The sequence below is a fragment of the Nematostella vectensis genome, chromosome 3, assembly GCF_932526225.1.
Source record: "Nematostella vectensis chromosome 3, jaNemVect1.1, whole genome shotgun sequence".
Taxonomy (NCBI): domain Eukaryota; kingdom Metazoa; phylum Cnidaria; class Anthozoa; order Actiniaria; family Edwardsiidae; genus Nematostella; species Nematostella vectensis.
The window spans coordinates 13,632,070-13,654,024 of record NC_064036.1 but is presented as its reverse complement, the minus strand read 5'-3'; the positions used below and the strand labels follow the sequence as shown (position 1 = coordinate 13,654,024).

The following is a 21,955-nucleotide window of genomic DNA, read 5'->3' as shown; positions in this document are numbered from 1 at the left end:
CATGAAGGCGACAATCGTGAAGGAAAATGGAAATCTTTGGGTGGAATGTCTCGACTAAATTATTGCCGTCATATCTTCGTGAAAAAGCTCGATCGGGTATGGAGGAAAGTTCTACGAGGGTCTTGAGGATCTGGTAGCCCTTGATAAGTAGTCGAATTTCGAGGAGATCGGTGTTGACAGTTTTGAGAGGGGGGGGGAGGTTAGAAAAAGAATCAGACTATAACGAGCCAGACTATAATGGGTCGGGTGGGTCAGTTATGCCTAGTGCACACAAGCGACATATCGGCATAACGACATGGGCGCGCGCAACATGTTTAGCCCGACATAACGACATGGACATAATGACGTAAAAGAAAAAACATGTTTTTCTTTTATGTCGTTATGTCGAAGATAAGAGTGCGCGCGCCCATGTCGCTAGTGTGCACTAGGCATAACTCAAACGTTTGTAATAAAAAGAGTCAATGGAACGTTTGATTCTTCTGATCACTTTTAAACAGTATGAAATGCAAAGCTCGGGTTGGTGTAACGATACCCAAGGGACTTTAACCGTTTGTGTCAGGCGTACCCAGCATTTCTTGGTGCTGTTTGAGGTAGTAGGAAGGCACAAATGGAATGAAGATAGATAGTATTTGAAGCTCCTTTGCTAAGAATAGACCCACTTTTTGGAGGACAAAGGGATGTGCACCCCCTCCCCCTGCCTACCGCCCTAGCTACGTACCTGTGGGTTGCTCTTCCAACCATCCGATACACCCAAAGTTGATAAATAACTGCCTTTGAGCCGTATATCGCAATTTTACTTCACTAGAAAGCACTCATGGAATCGTTAGATCATACTATCCAGGGCCGTAGCAGGCCTCGAAATATTGGGGGGGGGGGGGGGGGGGGCACAATACAGATACATTAAGAAAATATTGGGGGCACAGCCACGCCCCTACTGGTCATTTCCTTATAATTTTTGAAAATATTGGGGGGGGACCGTGCCCCCACTGCCCCACCCCCTACTACGCCCCTGCTATCAATTACGATATAGAATAAGACGAGTACTTTGTTTGATTTAAGTTTATTTACAAAACACTCTTTTTTTACACTTGTGCATGGGCCCCACACTAAAAATAATAACTTACTTTGTCTCAATATCATAATCCTTGCCTATATTACTCGCGGGGATACCATAGGTATAGTGGCACTAGGGAAGGTCTAGAATAGATCCATACAAATGGTATTTAGTAGAAATAAGTCGAGTTCGGCTATTTTATATAGGCAAACTTTGAAAATATACTGTCGTTTTTTTCTTCCTGTTAATCAAACCCCTCCCGGTTAACTATGTAAATGTTTTATTACGTGAATATACACATTGTGCTACAGTATTATATATATGTTAACCTCTTGAAAAATCAGATCTTGAAAGGTTTTCAAATGCATTTATCATTCAAGTATTCAAGTTAGGTGTGATGCCTCTTTCTGGCTTTAAAGAAGCTCATAAACCTTTCCAAAATAAACATATTAAGAATGCCTTGGGATTCCTGTGTTCGAGAATGAGCAGTGAGAACGAAGGGAACGGCGCACTAGACCCAGGTTAGGTTGCAGTACTCGACCACAGGGACCCCAAGCATGCCACCTCACGAAGAGACTTTAGTGAGAAACTCTCTATAGTTGACGTTGCCTGACATGCCGCTATCGAGCTCAGACAGCAAGTGATAGATCTCATCTTCCTCGAGAACTGTATTACAAAGACGTAGGACCGAACGGAATTCTGGGATGGAAAGGTAGCCGTCATTTTGAAGGTCGAGTTTTCTGAAGGCTTTGCGCAGGTTTTTCCATTCACCGGAAAGCTGCGGCAAAATTGAAAATCAGGAAATTAGTGTCTATCATTATTTACCGCCCATCTAGGTAGTTGCTTTTATAAATTTTATAAATGATTGTCTCTTTATTACCTTTTGTCTTAGTTTGGCAGTGATTCCAGATAGGCCTTTATTTGGTTTGGGGACGATATCATACATTGGCTGAAAAATGATCGACAAACAATGAGGAAAATAAAAAACTGTTATGACAATTACCAGCCATAAAGAGCGCTAAAACACCGTTGCATCATGTTTGACTGACCGGTTTATCGTGTTTGACTGACCAGCTTATCCTGTTTGATTGGCCAGTTTATCCTGTTAGACTGACTGGTTTATCCTATTAGATTGATCGGTTTTTGACTGACCTATCTTTGGCAGAACGGTTTAACCTGTTTGACTGACCAGTTAGCCCTGTTTAACTCACCAACTCGGCCTGTGGATGGTTCATGACGGTACCCATGTTGTTGCTAAAATAGCGGCGCCTCCTCTTGGCGTACGGCTCAAGGAACTTCACGTAGCTCACCCTTTTAAACAAACGATGTCAAGTATTCAATAAAACGGATAGCCTTGCGCTGCTTAGGCAAGCCGGGACCAAATGATGCGTTAGAAACAAAACCATTGCAAATAGGGAGGAAATTGTTCTCATTGCTCAAGTCTCTTATGGACAAATAATAAAATAGTAAAAGAAAAAATCAAGGCGCATGTAAACTACAATCAAAATAATTAAATTGAACAATCCTTACCTGTTCTCGTTTTTGGGGTCGAATTTGTTGGTGACATGAGAAAGCTCGTAGTCCGTCAGCTCTATGCAGAGATCTTGTAGAATTTCCTACAAACAAAAGTGGAAATTTTAAAGAACGAATTTGTGTATACTCTTTCGATACATTGGTCCCTTTCTCTGGATTTGATACATTTGTTTTTTTTCTAAAATAAAATCCAGAAATACATAGTAAATCCCGTTCCGTATCTTTCAGAAACAAAGTCCATGACGTGAAGGAAAAATTGTAAATTCAGGGGGTAGTGGGCACTTCTTTTAATTCTGCCAATCAGAAGCTACTATCTGGTTATGATATCCTAAGATCGAAAGAACAAGTTTGGATACATGTTCTTCTGTTATCGGGCCCCATCTTCTGTTCAGCGTACGTTCGTGTCTCATGCGCATACGCACCCATTTAGCGCAGAAAAAAGTGGAAGACGACCTTGGTGTCTCGCGCCAAGTCTGCTTGCAAATCCGCCATATATGATAATATTGTTTCATGCCACCCACCTTGAACGCTTCACGTGATACGAAACCCGCGTTATTAGGGTCAGCGGCTGCAAATTCCCCGCGCAGGCGATCCCAGTGGAAATCGACCTTTGACTTGAGTTGGTCAAACAACATGTCCACGTCACTGTTCAGCTTGTTCGAGCGCATCATGAAGTCGTTATCCCCGCGCTTTGGTGGCGACACCTTCGCGTTTGGAAAGGCTGTCGATAATGACGCATCAGCAATTAAGTACTCAGTCTATCTGGATTTTACTGAGGAGACGGAGTCGGGTATTCTTTTATTAGAGTTCTAGTTCTAGATACGGGTAAGGCGCGTACACGAGGGTGCGCGCGCGGCCGAAAAGTGGGTCATTTCTCACTGAGGAATCAATTTTTTTTCATATGATACCTATGACTGCGCACCCCCCCGCCCCCTTCCCCTCAGCCAATCCTGGGTGCGCGCCCACGGGTCTATTATGACTTCAATGCTCATTGCATCAACCCCATCCAAATAGCTCTAGCCTGAAGCCTCGCTCGCTTCACCACTAGACTAAGGAAATGCAACATCCAAGAAGCAAGATTGCTTCTAAACATCACTAGCGCTGTTTACACGGGGCTTTGTGTTTGCCCTGTCGTTATTGCCTGTCTGGTCAGTGGTTTGATTACCTGCGGAGCCGATAGAGTAGCCGAAGTGTCGTACAAACTGCAAGTACTCAAGGTGGCCTCGCTGATCCGTGATGAACGTGTCCCATAACCTCTTGATCTCGTTACGGTTCACATCCACATCAAACCTGCAAAAGCAAAGGGACATTTACATATCAATTTGCTGGTAGACAAACATGGAATAATACGTTGGCAGGGATGGTTACAAACCGTATTTTCAGACCCTCTAATCCACAATATTGAAGCAAAATGAAGGGGAAGCGACTCCTCTAAGGTAAAAACCAATGTTATATTTCTTATGTGGTAAAACATACACAGAGGGGGTTCCCGCGCAAACCACAGGTATAACAAAACTTACTTTTTCAGCAGCTTGCGCATCATTTCAGGCGTCAATCGCTTGCTGTTCAGCTCATCAAGATCGTAAAATGCCTACAACCAAACAGAACGAGACGTCATAACGAGGCTAGTCCAAATATGGAGAAGAGAGACAAAACGACTGGGGCAACTTCGAGTACCCTGGGCATAGTTTACAGTGTCATCCGCAGCGTCGCGTCCTTGTTGATTGTTGAGTAAGTAAAGCTACATTGTTCTTTATTAAATGAGCATATTCGTTTTTATTTTCCAGTCGTTTATTTAGGTCGAATCCCTTCAAATAACTGATTTTCCTTTCTTTCTGAGTTCGTTTAGCGGAGCTCAGCTGTTTTACTGTGTTACAATTTTAATAGTGTTAATACCTGCTCAAAGTCCTGAAAATTGTTCACCAACACGTTCTTAATGACTCGCTTAAGTTCCTCGGCGCTTCGGCCATCTTGACTGTCATAGGAGTCCACGGTTTTCACAGGTCTTGGTCCGCGGTGTTTCCTAGGAGACCCAGGTGGGCTTTCCTTCTCTCTGATTGGCGGCATCGGTTCGGGGGCACCCAACACGCTTGACCGGTCAAACAGGCTATTGTTATCCCTATCAAAACTAAGGGACGGACCAGAAGGAAAGTGAAAAAAAAAGATATAGAGAAAAAAAATGTGCAGGTCGATCTTATCCCCGCAAAGCGTTGTGCAGCAAGAGAAAAGAATCGTGCAAACCTGAGGTATCCGATAAAAAATTGGAGCAGAAAAAATTATCAGCCCCTCCCATCAATTTTCTAAGCTCTTCATCATACGTCATACTCACGTTGTGTCAAACTTGGACATGAACTCGACGTATTTCACCATGCCATCGTTGTTAATTGGTACACGAGTCAGAAAGTCTTCGTACTCTTCATCACTCATACCCAGCTCAAAACGGCCCTCGATGGCAGCGCGAAACTGCTGCTGAGTAAGGAGGCCGCAGTCATTACGGTCGATATTACTGAAAAGAACCATGGGCTCACATGTCAGTATTAAACGGCAATAGTACTACGAGGTCTTAACTACGAGTGTGCATAGGACAAGCGATAGACGACGCGCAGCAATCCGAAGTTAAACAAACAGATAGAAATAAAACTTACTGAAAGGTCCCGAGAAGCGCTAAGAAGTCTCTCTGGAACAGATCCATCAGCCTCGCTTCCACGGCGGAAGTGGTGGAGAACTGACTGCCTTGATCGCTATGGTGATACCTGTGGAAAATGGTGCGTTTAGAGACCTATGCAGCGATCACTTTTCAAGGAAGGATGAATTCTTGTAATCGTCATAATTTTCACTAGATGTGGGCACAATAGTCTTGCGCACCACTCCCCCCTCCGATATTTTCTTATTGGCCAACACTAATACCCACTTGGAGCATATTATTAACGCTGACTAATCAAAGTCACAAAATTTCAATGACGAAGGCGAGAATGCGTTTCGAAGCAGCTCATGGCGAGGGTGCTAAAAAGCTCTTTTTATGAGAAAAACACCATTAAGGCTCTAGACCGCTGACCTATGTAGCTGGTTGGCAAGAATCTTGTGTGGCATTCCATCCTGGCTACGGTCCTGGAATCGGCGCAGGAATTCCTTATATGGAACGAGGTCGTCGCTTGTCAATGTCACGCCGCATCTGGTGGGAAGAGACAAACATGCCAAGAAAGGACATGGTAAGGTAAATTAAAGCCATTCAAATCGCGTAAATCCAAGGGGGAGGGGGTGCGCAAAATCTGGTGGGAAGAGACAAACATGTCAAGAAAGGACATGGTAAGGTAAATTAAAACCATTCAAATCGCGTTAATCCAAGGGGGAGGGGGTGCGCAAATTATCCAAACTGCGCGACTGGAATTAATAGCAAAATGATAAAGAATTACAAGTGTATTCTATTTTCGAAAGAAGCATCTTTAACAGAGATAACCGCGTTAGCAAGCATTTCATAGTCGATGACAAAGATTAGCATGTCTCTAGCTCTCTACAGCCTATTGAGTGAGGAGTATGTGAGGAATTAATTACAGTACATGCTTGGAGTTAAAAGGATTGATTTACTTTACTAACAACTCCGACGTTAAAAATAGCTTGATTTTTTTTTGTAAACCGATCAATCTACCAGCAACATATCACAGACGACAAAAAACGGGGTTTCATTGGGTAACCCACCTTGCCAGAAAATCTTCCACTTGCTTGTCTGTGCTAAGCTTCAAGTCGAACTCCGCGAGCACTTTCCTGAAGTCGTCTTTTCGGACACGTCCTGTCCGGTCCAGGTCCAGCTCCATGAAGGCATGCTTCATGTCCGAAAATCCCTCACGGAACTTGCGTTTCAGCCATCGCTCAATGTCTAGTTGAACCTGCGAGTATAATGAAATAAATGAAAACTAAATTTAACTGCACAAAAGAAGAAAAGAAATAGGGGTAGCACATGCAAAGACATTTAAAAAAAAGGAATGCCACACAATGCCACAACCTTGTACTCCACCCAGATTCATTTAAAACCCATAACTACCCCTCCCCTCCTTAACCTCTATACCACCCCCAACCCACTTTCAATACCCTCCCTAGCACCCCCTTCCCTCCCCCAAGGGTAACAACCTTGCACTCCACTTGGCTTAATAGAAACTCTAGCTACAACTCCCTCCTCTACCTTTTTCTTTCAACCCACCCACTCTCAACACCCTCCCTAGCACCCCCCCCCCCCCCCCCCCCCCCCCCCGCCACCCCCGAGGGTACCAACCTTGCGCTCCACCTCGAGTTTCCGCGGAGACCGAGGCATGTCTCCCGTGGATCCTGGTTTAATGGAAATCCCCAGCTTGCCCATTAGTTTCTCCGCGCGGATCGTGCCAACGTTTTCTGTATCGTACTTGAGCCACAGTTTCTCAAACTCGTCGTCATCCATGTAAAAGCCCATCTGGTTAAGTACGTTACGTAGCTCAGGGCGAAGGATTCGACCAGAGCCGCCTGGGTTCATCTGGGGAATTAGCTCAGCTACGTCTAAGAATCTACATCGGGCGACAAAAGGAGATAACGCGTTATTTTTCTTATACTGCTTTTTTAATCTTTAGACGGTTTGCGCTCTCTTACTATTTGCGCAAATGATTCGGTGATTTGATGGCCGCGTAATGTTCTTTTTTTTGTCTGCAGGTCGTGTATTTAAAGGCAAAACACACTGATTAGAATAGGGCAAATGAGGTTTAAATGGCTTTTTAATGCCTTGATAGATTATACTACTTCCCTTTGTAAACGTGATAAGATTAAAGTACGTATTTTTCAATCTTACCTTTGTTTTGCTTTCTCCTTGAGATGCGCGTGTACTTGAGAGGCGGTCATGGTTCGCATGTTGGGCTTCTCTAACTCTAGCCACGCTGGACCCTCATCCGCTTTCTATGAGGAGAAGAATATACACAAAATACATGTTAAAATGCGGCCCGTATAGTACGACAAAGACGGGGCTCCTGTGGTAGATGGCAAACAGGAACCCCATCACACACAAACACCCGAGTCGACAGCATGCTCACCTTTGGTGGTCTGAAAGCCGCGTAGAACTCGTCATACGCTATCATTTTCTTGTGGTCAAGATTCAACCTGTGGAGTAGCAAGATATAGAAAACTTGGGTGAATGAAGCTGAGAAAATGCAAGTTAAAGACAAGGGGAAACAAGGAGATTTGATGGTAACACAAATGCAGAAATAATACAATAAGAATCACTTTTAGTCCATGTGATAAATTATAAGTTAATATTCGTAAAATTATAAGTTAATATCCGTACCTGACCATAAGTTTATTGAACTGACTAAGACTGATCGGCTTGCCAACAAATGTGGTGAGGATCTGTGATAATGACTCTCTACAAATTGAAAGCATACGATATATGTCAAGAATTTGAAGACTATTTATTTGATAAGGGCTACATAAAGTATTTTAGTTAGGCAAGGGGGGACCCTAACAGGGGGTGTCACCAATAGATAAACAAAAAGGTGAATTTTAGCTCCGATAATTTTTTATTAAAATTACCGTTACGAAGGAGTAGGGGGGGGGGGGGGGGGACAAGGACCCCTCGATCTGACACTGTTAGGGATTGTTCATTTTATGCCATGAAGGGGGGGGGGGGGGGGGTATGGGGAAGATTTCAACTGATCACACCTTAAGATTTCAAAGACCCCCATATGCATCTATAACTGTTTTGTATCACAATGTTGAACTTGTGTCTCATGCCCCAGAAAATTGACAAAGTTTACCTGCTGACAATGCCTTTGTTTTCAGGGTCTCTTTGCTTGAACAAGTTCTTGATGGTGAAATACCCTGTCTTCATCTTCTCCCTCAGCAGGTATTCAAACTGTAATGAGATTTTGAAAGTGCATAAGTGACTAGCATATGGCTTGGACTGTTTGAGTATGATGTAGATGGAATATAAAGCAGTAGTAAAGGTCTATAAAATGTGGCTCAGAATAGTGAAGAAATAGAATAAACAACAAATAGAATAATGAATAGATAGATATCTGCATCCTAAGCATAAAAGCCATTCCCATGAGGAATAGGGGGCAATGAACAAAATACTTTTGCTTGAGTTTGCATTCCCCCGTCTCCAGAGGTGTATATACTCTGATACAAGCATGACAATGGCATCTGACAGAAAGAGCTGGTAAACAGGCTATGGTAAAAGAGGCATACAGTGATGTTTCAGCTTGTGGGAAAGGGTTCTTACTTCATCTACTGAGGCTTTGTCTGGTCCCCTTGATGATGCGGCAGCACTGCTCAATCTTGACATGCGACTCTCCACCCTGCTTGCCATGTCAGCTCTGCTACCTGTTACCATAGCAACATATGTGATTAGTATATACACATAACAACATAACAAGCATAATGACATATATGGCAACTCGAAACAAAGATCTGAGCTCGCAAGCCTGCCACCATACAAACAAATTCTTGCTAGATAATTTAGCATAATGATAAGCTTGATATTAATAGCCTAGAAAACCTTTGAATACACTCATTAAAGACCCTGAGGATGGGGAGTATTGTACGTCACAAAGTACCTGATATTTCTACCTATAGCAACTGCAATTAATATATACCTATACCAACATGTGTAATTAGTATAAACCCATAACAATATAATCAATACTATATCAAAAGTCAAAAGTATATGGTATCAGCAATTACTGGCAATTGGTGCATTAATAAATATATAGAAAACAAGATATAAGCAAGGAAGTAAAGTGGGCAGTGCCCTTTGAAGAGCCAGAATTTCACCAAAAAAGAAAACATTTATTAGAAAAAGGCACCTGCCGCTCCCCCCAGCTCCCTGGCAATATAAAGGCTCCCCCCCCCAAAAAAAAAAAAAAAATGGAAAAACATGAAATAAAAAAATGAAGCTATGGCTTCGGAAAACAAATTCACCAAACCAGTAGTTATATATGTTTTTCGTGTATTTTGGTTCAAAATAATGTTAAAAAACATTAAGAAAATTATATATGTGAATACAGCACTTACTTTTAATTTATATTTAATAATTCGAGAGCCGTTTCATTTCTTTAATGAGAACAATCAGAACGGCGAGATCAAGATAGAGTTATCAGAATTCTGTCTGGGCCAAAATAAACATAGCTTTTTTAGTCAAGAAATGTCAATTTAAAAGCGTGAAAAAGCTATTACAAAAAAGCATTAGCGGATTCCCGTGTCAAAAAGAAAAATTATTTATTTTCCTGTTTTAATTCCTAAATATGGAAATCGTCTTCACTGCACTTAAATGGTATCTGCACTTGAATGGATTTTATCAGAACCGTTGAATGGGTTCCAAGACGACGGTAATTGTAGCATCTTCTTATTCATTATAAATGGACTTCCTTTTAAAGGCAGCTGTCTCAAGAACTCCCTTTTTAAACGAAGTATCGTAAAAACTTCAATTAAGTCTCCTCCATTGTTCAACCTCTCTGTAAATACATTGTTATTTTACAGGAATGTGACTCATTTTACGCGTTATAACAATACTTACAGCAAATTATCTTTATCTTCCTAAATTCCCTAAACACGAAGTGAAGTGGCGAGTGCTGATTTTACACCATGTGTATAACAACCATTCGTATAACACCTTGATAGGCTAAAGTTTACTCTTTGTATTACTAAGAGTGAAAAAGTCGTGCGACTCGTGTTACTATGAAATTCTAAAAGGCAACTACGAGTCACGATTTTCGTGTCAACATGACTATTTTCCGTGCTTGATTATTAGAATCAAGAGAAAGGTGACTCACCGAAGATAGGAATAGTAGGTTTTGAAGGATCTTCAGCACGCCTTACTTCAATCCCTTCTGGTATATTCCCAAGGTTTAAATCATCCCTCGGGCTCCTCTGGTTGTGTCCATTTGATGATTTTGTTAGTCTCCAAGGCATCTGATCTGCTGTAATCGGACGAAGTTTACTTTCTCCTAGATTCAAACTTTGGCGTGAAGCAACTCTAGGTCCATCACGAGACGTTCCGCGAACATTCAAATTCGCAGGGTTGCCCATTCGTGATAAAGGGTGCTGTATGGCTGGAAGATTTGTAGTCGCAGCCATACTTGGTCTTTCTTAGTGATCACTAGTTAATTTTCAGGCCGTAATTTCGCGCATTCAAGGCCGAATATCGTCCCGTGTTTCTTGTGTGAAATCCTAAACCTGGTCCTGCTACTACAAACCATAAGTCGCCATGGTAACGATGCAAGCTATGCGAGGGTACTGAGAACAGACGGCACATGTAAATGACTATTCCCCAGGGATAACTAAACAGTGAATAATTTGCTGCGCATTGTTGACTTTGAATCAAATTTTGATTAACGAAAATGGATTTTCTCAATAGCTGAAATGTAATAAAAAAATAGGAAAATAGTTGCCAGTAGAATAAACAACAGAGGGAGACGAAGTCTATCTATCCGGGAAATACGAGCCGATGTTTAGTTCTATAGGGCCTGTTGCTAAGCAACCACATTCTCATCGCAGCTCAACCCTCTGATAATTACATGGATTGTAAACAAAGTATTATTTTTCCACCAAAAACCTAAAATAGGGCTCTTGGGAAAAATCTTTTTTTATTCGGGGAAGGTCCATGCTTTGTCTTTTGAGAATAAGCTTGTCTGTGCCTGATACGAAAACTTTCATCGCGGAGGAGGGTTCATTTACCCTCAACCAAATAGCGAATAACCGACCCCTAACGATCGCACTCATAACCAGAAGCATGCTCTAGTCGTAACACAGGTAGCCCAGGCTCAAGGCGAGTGTAGTTCTATTACCGTCTTCCCGTCGCTGTAGGACATGAGACGGCAAAATTTTCATCGGCCAAAACAGCTTAGAAATGGCAATTGCCGACGGGATTGAGCAGGAGCAGACGTTTGTAAGACAGCACGTGAGATATTTATTTTAAAGTCAGAATATTTTTTTCAACAATATTCATAAGCTTGTTTTGCTCATACAAACTTTTTCATTGACCTTCTACTCTCGCCGTGAGCAGCGACTTGTGGTCGTGACTCCATGTGATAAAAAGTGACTGTCGTTTGTGCGTGACCAAGTTCAAGTCGTGGAAATGAGAAGAACGGGTGAAGTCTAAGGGAGGGTTTTAATGTTGATTTATAGACCAGGGCCCGGTTCCTGAAAGGCTGGATAACGTTATCCACGGACAAAAGTTATCTGTTGTATAGGATTTGTTCAGGATTTACCCGTTGGATAAGCATTTATCTACAGATAACTCTTATCTGGCCTTCTAGGAACCGGCCCCAGGAAATAAAGGGTAGACAACCAAATTTTTAGGTTATGCTTTGCAAAATTTCCCTTTTTGGGGAATAAAATTACCGCGAAATAAAATGCGCGCGAAAGCGAGTACCCACAAAAGGTCGTATAAGTGGTGTTGGGTGGAGTATAAAGAACACGTTCTGTATTAGGGGCCCTAACTTATAAACGAGAAAAAAATGATACGACAAAAAGGAACTATACTCGGTACTACCGTCCGTTTATTGGATAGCCTTTGCCGTAATCGTACCGAATTACATGATTTTTTTTTTTTATTACATTTTATGTGTGACCTCCCTCTAGACCTTACATACACTTAAACCAGGCGATAAATACTTCTCTCCCGTGAATTCCAGTGAAATAATAAGACCTGCCTTATTTTTCATGGTGAGAAATTTGTTTTCGGGAGAGGATAAGTAAGCCTTTTGAAAACTTTACTCAGAATTAAGAGAAACGAACATATAGAGTTCCACTAGTTTGGAACAAACTTAGTGAACTTTTACGCTTATTTCTGTCCACATTTCTTTGGTAAATGAGCTAAGTTCTCCTCTCGCATTTTCACGGTCTGGCCACAAGAATCAACAATAACAATTAAAATATGGAATATTCACGTAATGTGTTGATTAATACTTATCTTAACTAATCTAAACTACTCTAAATGACTTTATCCTAGCTCGGGCTATCTCAGACTGTATAGTTTGGACGATTTTGTTTCGCTTTTGTAAATTAATTCTTATAAGTTTTATCGCTCCCGCTTTGCTCTCTTTCAAAACTCGTATAAAATTTTCTCTCTAGTATATATGAAGATTACCTTCTCTTAAAAACAAAAAATATATATACTTTCTCGTGTATACCTCATTATATTCTTGAAGGATTGCCTTGAAGGCTTCGAGGGTGTTAGCCGAAAACCTTTTTCTATGACAGAAAGCTCTCATTTCTAAAGTGCTTTCATGTGGTACTTAAAATTATTCCAATAAGTGGGGAAAAATGGACTGGAACAAAAAAAAGCAAACAGAGACTAAGTAATGAGATCTTAGACACACGGAATACATTTTCACAGCCCTGTTAGCAGACTGTAAAAGGACTTTTTTATGTACAAACAGACACCAAATACAATTATTTCTAATGCTAGCCCATGGACTACCAGGCTCAAGGCAATATTTTGTCCGTTTTGTGCGTAAGTGTACGTAATTTCCCTGGCTTTATTTACAGAGCACTTTCTTCTCACAACAAAATCGACCAAAGAACCACTTTCTATAAATATCCAAGCATTTTCTCCTAAAAAATATATAAACTAAAATTTATTTTTCTTCTTTTTTCTCTCTCTTTTATCTTGTTTGTGACCCAAGCAACCTTAAGTTGAAAGGGAATAACATAGAAATAAAATATTTAGTAAACCGTTAGTTGAAAAATACACAAAACAGTGTAAAATTGTCTAAGTAAAATGCACCACTCCGTGTTTCGCTCGAAGATGAGCGTAAATTTGATTAGGAATGTTAATTGGATTTGATGGCGTTCTTTTTACAAACGAGAATTATGCATTTGGATCAATTCTAATCAGTACTTTAGAGCCTGGGGGCATTTACGAATATGTTGTATTCTTGGGCGCCTGAGCTAACCCTTCCAAATATTGCCCAATTTTATCAAGAAAAAATTCTCCATCTATTCACCAACAGACTGGAGATCTGCACGTATAATGCATGGAAATTATTCAGGCAGACTTTGCAAGGCTGAAGTCAAGCACAAAATAGTTACTTTATACATATAAACGAACCCGTTTATGTAGCTTGAACCAGCTCAAGATGTGTAAAACTTGCCCAGTGAAAAGAACTGATATATGACATAATGTTTACTCTCTCTACTTACTAATAGCTTTCAATATCCTCTAATATTGATAGACATTCTGTGGATAGGGTTGTTGTTCTTGGTAGCCTTCATAGCCGCTGTAGATGTTGCCATCCTGACTGGGGGGTACTCCCCCAGCGGGCCACATCTTGGCGACAACTGCCGTCCCAGGGCTGCTGGGTGGAGCCTGTGTAATGGATACAAATCCAGCCGGGTAGGAGGCGGTGTCGGCCGAGGTGACAGGGAGGCCATTATTGTGAATACTGTAGGCTGGGCCTGTAATGAAAAAAAAAAAAAAACATTATCAAGCAATTCTTTAAAGGTTACCCTTGACCCAGGGCATCACGACCAGGAAGACAGTGGAGGAGGGAGAAAGAGGGGAAAAGGTTCACAACAGGCCTTGTTGAAAGCTGTGATAGCAGATACAACCACACCCCTTAAAAAAATGACCTTTTTCTTCATTTTCTTACAAGATCCAATGAAGGGGGAATTATTAATAAATCTGAACTTTCTCCTGCCAAAAAGTATGGGGCGATCCCAAACACCTTTTTTAAATCCCCTTACATAATAATCATTCACATGTAGCTATGACAATATTAAGTGTGAGGGAAAGGTTTGTATTGGGGTAATTGAACCTATACCCCTTGATACTCTGTAAATGAAATCTCTTTTGTTGTTTACCTGGTGCCATAGGGCGAGCTTGATAGGCCACGGTAGTAGGGACTGGTGCTCCAGAAGTAACTGGGATGTCTGACGCTGGAAAAACAAATAAATCAATCAATAAATAACAACAACATACCAACTGCTAGATTAGTCATGTTCTCTTATCTAGAGGCCTTGGAGAACAGGAAAAGTGTAAAATTGCCTTTACCTAGACATACCCTCTAAAGAGATCCCTAGTTGCTGAAGTGTGTGTTCGGCTGCATAGTTCTTGGCTTCTTCAACTGTGCGGCATAACTTTGGGGGCTGGTACTGAGTGGCCAGGCCTGGTATTGAGACCTGTGGAAAGATGGTTAACATGAGTGTTGGCAAAGGCAGCGACATGTCCAGGCACGTGTCCAGATGGGGGGTCTGCACCCATCACTTGTGACAGGACGAGTTTGACTCCTGTTGACCCCTTGTTGAATTTTTTGTAGTTATTTGAAAAGAAAAAATTTATAGATGGATCTAGTGACCTATTATCAGAGCGTAGGATGCAATTTTCTTTTCTGGACCCCACCCTGCATTTTTCTCTAGAAACACCCCTGAAGCATGTGGGAATCTTTCCTACACAAAAAGTTGGAGAAAACGATAATACAAATGTAGTTCCATACACAGCTTTAAACTATGGAGGAGATTTAAACAATGCCTTTATCTTCTGGCACTTTGTTTCAAAGGCATGTAAATAGTAAGCTTATAGAAATCCTCACAATGCAAATAACAAAATATACATCATGGATAAACATTATTATCCCACAACATTTCTATCGAGGGTTTTGTAAGTGTGGATAAATATGCTTTTTATCTGATGAGTGGCTGTAAGTGATTTGAAAGGGTTCTTAATGACTCACCTTGTAAAGGAAGAGCTGGACTTCCTGGGGACCAAGTGTACTGTGCAGTGTATACACAGGGCTGCCCCACTGGTTTTTCTGACACACATCCTCAAGAATCTAAAAGGGACAGAGAGAATAGGTCAGCTTACAAAGCCAACGTTTTAAGACATTGCACTATACAATGCAATATATATTTTTATTATATACATACTGAGAAATACTCACTGAACACATATTCAGTAAATTTTTGTTCGTTCACTGGTCTCAGCAAATCAGAGGCGTGAACGATGTTTTTACACTGGAAGAAAAGTCGTTCGCGGTTCTGATTGGACGAACGATATTTTTTCACTGCATTTGAATGCTTCAATCCCAACGCATCAACAAGTGCATAAAAATCGTACAAGCATTTGCCATTTAGTAATTTATTTATTTCATAGATGTCAAGATTTTAGAGATTAAAAAGTACACTACTTGTGTAACATGAGCTACAGTCTCGTGCGTGACATTAGCTAGACAGATTCATTTCAATGTAAGTTTCTGTCTGTCTTTAACTGAACCGTTGAACAGCAAAACCTCTGAGCCTCTGTAGCCAAGTCTAATACAATTTTATGTAATAAGCTTATTATATTATTATAAATTTCTCTGTATGTATATAATAAACAAAAAACAGCATGGAAAGTGCTTTGTACACTGTGCTCACTCGTTCGTTTTTTGATACTGCACAACTTGTGAATAAAAACTGTACGCGCGCACCTTCCATGTAATATTCCTGTATACTTTTACATTAATTCTTGGTATGTTTTGGTTGGAATTCTCTTCAAAGGAATACCAGCATACCCATACCATTTCCCACCCACTTTACCACACCCATGCCCCGGGCTACTCATGCCCTAATAACATGATTCTTTAAAAAGAAATATTAGGAAAGGTAGTGAACATATACGAGAGAAGGTTTATGAAGAGCACTTCCTTTACCTGGCCAGGGGGCTTGAGGGAGCTTGGCTTCAGGGTCATGGGATTGGTAGGGGTGAGTTCCATCCCAGGCAATAAATCATACAACTGCTCCTGTATAATGAACAATATTCCACCCATCATTCACACTTTTAACACCAATTGCCACCTACACCTGCCTTAGACAGGGGAGAAAGTCTTTGGATAATACCCCTTAACTGAGCATTTAATTTTCCTTTCCCCTTTAATGTTCACTGCATTTTTGGTCCTAAAGGAATGGGGACAGAAAACAGGCACCCAAGGACTCCCTGGCCACAGACACCTTATGAACCCCAAGATACCCAAGGACTCCCTGGCCACAGACACCTTATGAACCCCAAGATACCCAAGGACTCCCTGGCCACAGACACCTTATATACGCCACGGCACAAGTATGTAAGGACTCCCTGGCCACAGACACCTTATGAACCCCAAGATACCCAAGGACTCCCTGGCCACAGACACCTTATATACGCCACGGCACAAGTATGTAAGGACCCCTGAGCACAGGGGGCAAAAGGGTTACTTAAAAAAGAGCATACAGAAGACACTGTCAATAAAATATAACATACACTATACCTCTTGACTCTTCTTGTAATCACCATAGAAACCTGGTCTCATGCTAGGAGTACCATAGTAGCCACGGAACAGGAGTGGGCTGCCTGGGAAGTAGTACTTGTTACCAGCTGATCGACTTCCAGCAGCACTGCGGCCACGCCCCCTTGGTCTCACAGCGCCTCCAAATGAAGGTGTGGCAGCAGCCGCTCTTCCAATTCCAGGGCCAACACCACTATGAGCAAAAGTGAACCAATCAGCATTTAATAATTCACAAATCAGTTATAGATTACTTATATTTGGTTCAAGGTGGAATAAAAACACCATTATTATGTCAGAAAGAAATAGCCACAATACAAATATCATAACACAATGTTATAATAATCAAAATTAAATCTCTTATTTTCTTACGGCCCTCAATCAAATACAATCATTTTCTTTACAAGAGAGCAGCAAAATCAATTATTCATTATTTACTTGACGAGGGAGTTTGATAAAATCAAACTTTCATTGATTACTTTACAATGGATTTTAGTCACTTGTTATACTTACTTGACAAGGGAGTTCTGGAAAGGGATGTACTGAGCGGGGGCATATCCAGGAAAGGCCAGGGCAGGCGAGTAATCATACGATGGCACGAAGTTGTATGTCATCATGGCCTTGGCAGCAGCTTTGGCCTGACGGTGGTCTTTGTCAACAGGTTTTGCGAGGGTGACTTCAATCTCATTGCCATCAAGTTCTGTCTCTAGAAGAATCAATAAAACAAGATATCAACAAACAAAATTATGACAACAGACAGGGATGTCAACAAACAAAACAAGGATGTCAACGAACATGGATGCAAACATACAATGAACAAACATGAATGTGAACAAAGAAAGGTGCACCGGCGATGGTGTCAACAAGCTGGACAAAGACACATCAAAAATAAAATATTATCATTGCACTGGTTAGGTAACCTGGTCACTGAGAGCACACCCAAGGGACGAGAGAAAATCCAGAAATACACTGCTACTCCATTTACTGATTACCATAGCAACATAACTGACAAATAATAAAATAAACCAATAACAAATAACAACATAATCATCCATATTTCAAATGTATATTACAAAAATGTAGATATTTATCATGCATAGTAATTTTTTTACAAAATAATAGGGAGGGTGGATATATTCCATAAGAAAGTATTCCACCTGTGTCCTTGGAGTGCTTTCAGAGTTGTTGATATTGTAATTCCATTCTCTAATAATTTAAGAAAATTATCAAACTTATCACATACTTCTTAGAAACATGACAAATGCTAGTCTTCTTTTGAGTAAAAAAAGGAAATTTCTTTTTCAAGAGGCAATGTGTCCAAAGGATGTCACACAATGAGTGGTTCCTAAGTCTGGAAGAGTATTACCAAAATCAAATGCTAATGAGCTTTGGTTCCCATTTTTGTAATGTCACAAACTACCTGTTCAAAGTAACATATAAGCTTTTTTTTTATAATTGATTTCCCAAAAACGCTAGGGATTTCTTTTAAAAAAGACTCAATGTAGACTCGAATTCACATTTATTTTTACAGATAGATATTTGTTTGCTTTTTTGTGGCTATAACCTTTCGCGTCTCTAATTGTTCATTGATAGATTAGGACCAGTCGGCTGGTGGTAATCTGTTAGTAGGCTATAGAGCATTTGTAGATAGAGGCCTAACCTTTCGCCCGTCCCAATCATAACATCTGTCAACTCGCTAGTAAAACACAGTGTAGGTCCGATAAAAAAAGACGAGAATTAAGAACAAAGCCATGTCCGAGAGGGATGTCTTTTTATAGCAAAGAGGAATTTTTAAGGGGGTCTGCCTAGACGGAAAAAATCCGAACATTCCTTAGAATCTCCGTAAATCCTAAAAATAGCACAGAATTAAAAAATGGAAATGGATAATAACAGCGTTTTTTTTAGAATCTATGGAGAAAATTCGAAAGCGTAAAAATACATTAAAGTGAGAAAAATCGAATGAATTCTTTGGCGCTGCAGCTTTATCAATTAAAACATTAATTAAGGATAAACAAATAAACAAAACTAACAAGACAATCAAGACTAGATATACTGGAAAGTATTTTTCTCATAAGTTGCCACCTTGTTTAAATTTGTTCGCCGCAATGAAAATAAAAAAAAATGGCTATTTCAGCGAAAAAAAATATCTGAGCTCCTCCATTATAATCAAAAGAGTTTAGTTAGCGTTCGAGTTGTTTATCTCGAGGTCAAGGGAAAAAGTATCTAGTCTCTTGTAGCACCCCGTGGACAGGAAAGACACTAGAAGAGATGTAGATTATTTTTGGAGTAGAAAGCGCGCTCACCATGTGACACAAATAACAACACTATAGACTCAACTTGTTGGTTCGATTACAAACAACACTGTGATCCTTCCATTATCACAAATAACTTTGGATTGAAATACAGGGAATTATACTTGTGTCAAGGTAAATCCAATTGCTGACTTTGACGATTATTTACGTCACCGTGGGATCAAGTCAGTGGGTTGTTCTCGAGTTTCGCCAAGTCGAAGCATATTCCTTCCACGTGACAGACTAAAGCAAAATAAGCAGCCAAAAAGCCTAAACACTAGACATTTCGACGAAGGATTTTACACGGCGGACTGTTAAGGATTTGAAGGGTCATTAATAAATTGCTCAAATCCAGAGGATTAAGCCGATCAGTTTTAGTTGACTGCCATGGAAAGCCAGTTGAATACAAAACAACTAGTATCAACACAAGATTCACACATAAGACCGTCAAAAAGTTTGGCAAAATAAATCAAAACAACACTGAGTAACACATAACAAGGGTAAAATGCGTCATAATTATGTGTTTAGCCACGCTTTGTTGAATTTCTTTGGTCTAAATAACTTCAAATTCTAAGAGTTTCCGCGCTGTGATTGCCGCGTATGGAATTCGCGCTTCACCCCTTCACATAAGCGCCGCAGCCGCCATTAGAATCAGCGGAAAACAGCGGCAAATTTCCCCTGAGAGATCTCTTACAAGAACAGGACAAAGCGAGGAAATTGAGTGTGAAATGTTGCATTAACTTTTAACAAAGGCAAAGTGGACAATAAGCGAGTGCGATCAACGTAGTTGTGCTGGTCGGGTCAGTCTAATCACAGGCTCGAGTGACCTCCAAGACCAGCGCAACCTGCTGCACAAATTCAAGTACAAAAAACACTGCACGGTGAAATATTTATTACCGTTCATTGCTTCCATGGCGTCCCTGGCTTGTTCCTTGGTTCGGAAGTGAATAAAACAGTAGTCTTTGATCTTTTTTACGCGTTCTACTTCCCCGAACTTGCTGAACGCTTGTTCTATTGTTTCCTCAGTCGTGCTCAATAAAAGATTTCTCGCGTAAAGCACTTTAACCTACCGAAACAAAAGGAAAAATTACGACTCAATTTAAACGAGAACTTGTAATTTCTTGTGCCATATAAACACTCTATTGTCGGGGTTTTAGTCCAAAGGAAGCGGGGTTCAAACCGATGTCTCGCGCGCCTTATGGAGTAACTAATTAGCTAACATGCAAAGTAATGGATTCGCAAAATCCAACAATCTACCGACGACAATATTACAAGACAACAGTAAATAAACGCATCAAAATACACCAGGGATGAAGGAGAACTGACTAGACTGTCTAAATAATCTTATTTGGTAAATAGCAACGAGATCATAGGAAGTAAAGGGAACAAAATTGTGAACGTCTCGCCCCCTAAACCTCTTTGGGGGAGGGGCCTTGTTTCGAAGTGCAAGTGAAATAAAATGTTACCAACCTGATCCATAATTTCTTGGTCGACCTCTTGTTCTGGTTCAGCCCAGTCTACGGCGATTTGATGTCCCCATAGTTGTATTTTTCCAGTCATGAGTTTTCTTCTAGCCATGGCAGCATCCCGATGACTAATGTATTCTACGAAAGCGAAGCCTCGATTCTTGGTCTTGTCTTGCGCCGACGGATATACTATCACATCCACAACATTATCGGTAACTTTCGACACCTCTGCCATTATTTCGTCCTTTTTCACCTTCTTTGGGATCCCTCCTACAAATAACCTACAATTATCGACGGACGAACACACGCCGATGCACTTGCCTTTCCGAATTTCATAGTTGTTCAGGGTTTTCACACATCTCTTGGCGTCGTCTTTGCTTGTGTAAACAACGAAAGCGTAGCCTCGATTTTGCCCGTTAAAATCCATCATAAGTCTAACCTCGTAAATCGGGCCGGCCGTCTCGAAGACGGGAACAAGTTCATCTTCGTATAAATCTCTGGGAATTTTCCCAACAAAAACTTCACATCCACGTGGAGGAATCGGTCTATCCCAACCCGGAGGAGGGCCGTATCTTCTTTGACCATTACACTGACGTATAGGAAACTTCGTTCGTTCCATGAGTGCTCGCAAAGCGGCTTCTTTTGGCGTTCCAGTAACTCCATCGGTTACCTGTTCTGGGCCCGATTCCTCCATATTTGTTGCTAAATCTTCTGCCATTTCTTCGGATAATTTTTTGACCGTCATTTCACGTGTTGAATGAAGTACTGATCGCGCTGCTCAGCTCATAAATACGACCTTTTGCGGGTCACGTGAGCAAATCATGTTGTAGCTGTCAGATTTGGGCCAATCGCGTGCTCGTATCGTCGCGTACACTTCAGCTACTGAGCTCCGTTCTGTAATGTGTTATTATTCAGACCCAGTTTTGTTTGTATATACGATCTGCATTGTGGTAGAATTATCCTAGTTGGAGCGTTACGCGCTTTCGATTTTGCATGTCTTCAGTGCCAAGCGACATGTAGTCCATTTCATTGAGGATATATCTTAGGCTCTAAACTAGAACTGCGCGAAATCTTTCCTAAAATCCATGGTCGAATACAAAATTACTTTCCTATGCTTGAGGGTTATTAGTGTCATATTATATTAAGAAGCACTAGCTTACTTTGGGGTTTTATTTGATATATGTTGAGTTTTGTTTGGTGAAATTGAACCGGAAATGAAAACCCACATAGACCACCACCAATGTCCTATATGTAGCCGAGGATGACCTATTTCCACCTATTTCAATCCCCAGGGCTGCATCAACAAAGGCAATAATCTTAGGGAATTATAGGCCTTGTAACGCGGACACTCCCCTTCAA

At 40.9% G+C, this 21,955-nt stretch overlaps 2 protein-coding genes and 1 long non-coding RNA gene across 6 annotated transcripts; 1 reads left to right on the top strand and 2 right to left on the bottom strand.

The window, feature by feature from the left end:
* Positions 1-1,044: 1,044 nt before the first annotated feature.
* LOC5518682 (EF-hand calcium-binding domain-containing protein 6) lies at positions 1,045-10,812 on the bottom strand. The gene is made up of 19 exons (XM_032363356.2): positions 10,372-10,812; positions 8,823-8,923; positions 8,356-8,453; positions 7,887-7,964; positions 7,636-7,702; positions 7,398-7,501; positions 6,855-7,119; positions 6,284-6,471; positions 5,643-5,759; positions 5,233-5,340; positions 4,917-5,093; positions 4,484-4,715; positions 4,108-4,178; positions 3,753-3,877; positions 3,109-3,308; positions 2,585-2,670; positions 2,266-2,365; positions 1,935-2,003; positions 1,045-1,832 (listed from the first exon to the last, which is right to left on the bottom strand). The coding sequence occupies exons 1-19, from the start codon at positions 10,673-10,675 to the stop codon at positions 1,620-1,622; spliced, it is 2,703 nt and encodes a 900-aa protein (XP_032219247.2). The 5' UTR covers positions 10,676-10,812; the 3' UTR covers positions 1,045-1,619.
* On the top strand, positions 7,547-16,821 carry LOC116602171. Its single transcript, XR_004290303.2, has 3 exons — positions 7,547-7,789; positions 8,381-8,444; positions 16,481-16,821. It is a non-coding gene; the product is annotated as an uncharacterized LOC116602171 (long non-coding RNA).
* Positions 12,082-21,378, bottom strand: LOC5518681 (APOBEC1 complementation factor). 4 transcript variants are annotated; one of them, XM_032363357.2, is made up of 10 exons: positions 20,601-21,378; positions 20,028-20,196; positions 17,353-17,545; positions 16,825-17,035; positions 16,231-16,320; positions 15,274-15,372; positions 14,605-14,722; positions 14,405-14,479; positions 13,745-13,999; positions 12,082-13,231 (listed from the first exon to the last, which is right to left on the bottom strand). In XM_032363357.2, the coding sequence occupies exons 1-9, from the start codon at positions 21,339-21,341 to the stop codon at positions 13,764-13,766; spliced, it is 1,932 nt and encodes a 643-aa protein (XP_032219248.1). In that variant the 5' UTR covers positions 21,342-21,378; the 3' UTR covers positions 12,082-13,231; positions 13,745-13,763. The 4 variants fall into 4 exon arrangements, with proteins under 4 accessions (XP_032219248.1, XP_032219250.1, XP_048580904.1 ...); XM_032363359.2 differs by having other exon boundaries at positions 12,082-13,999; positions 14,595-14,722; XM_048724947.1 differs by having other exon boundaries at positions 12,082-13,999.
* Between the last annotated feature and the right edge of the window lie 577 nt (positions 21,379-21,955).

Bases quoted from the DNA above. Each gene is read 5' to 3' on its own strand.
- LOC5518681 (XM_048724947.1), bottom strand. From the start codon at position 21,341: ATGACGGTCAAAAAATTATCCGAAGAAATGGCAGAAGATTTAGCAACA. The intron at 20,197-20,600 runs GTTGGTAACATT...TTGTTTCGGTAG, and splicing joins ACCAAGAAATTATGGATCAG to GTTAAAGTGCTTTACGCGAG. The intron at 16,321-16,824 runs GTATAGTGTATG...TTCATTATACAG, and splicing joins ATTACAAGAAGAGTCAAGAG to GAGCAGTTGTATGATTTATT.
- LOC5518682 (XM_032363356.2), bottom strand. From the start codon at position 10,675: ATGGCTGCGACTACAAATCTTCCAGCCATACAGCACCCTTTATCACGA. The intron at 8,454-8,822 runs GTAAGAACCCTT...ATCTCATTACAG, and splicing joins ACAAAGCCTCAGTAGATGAA to TTTGAATACCTGCTGAGGGA. The intron at 7,502-7,635 runs GTGAGCATGCTG...TTCTCCTCATAG, and splicing joins CGGCTTTCAGACCACCAAAG to AAAGCGGATGAGGGTCCAGC.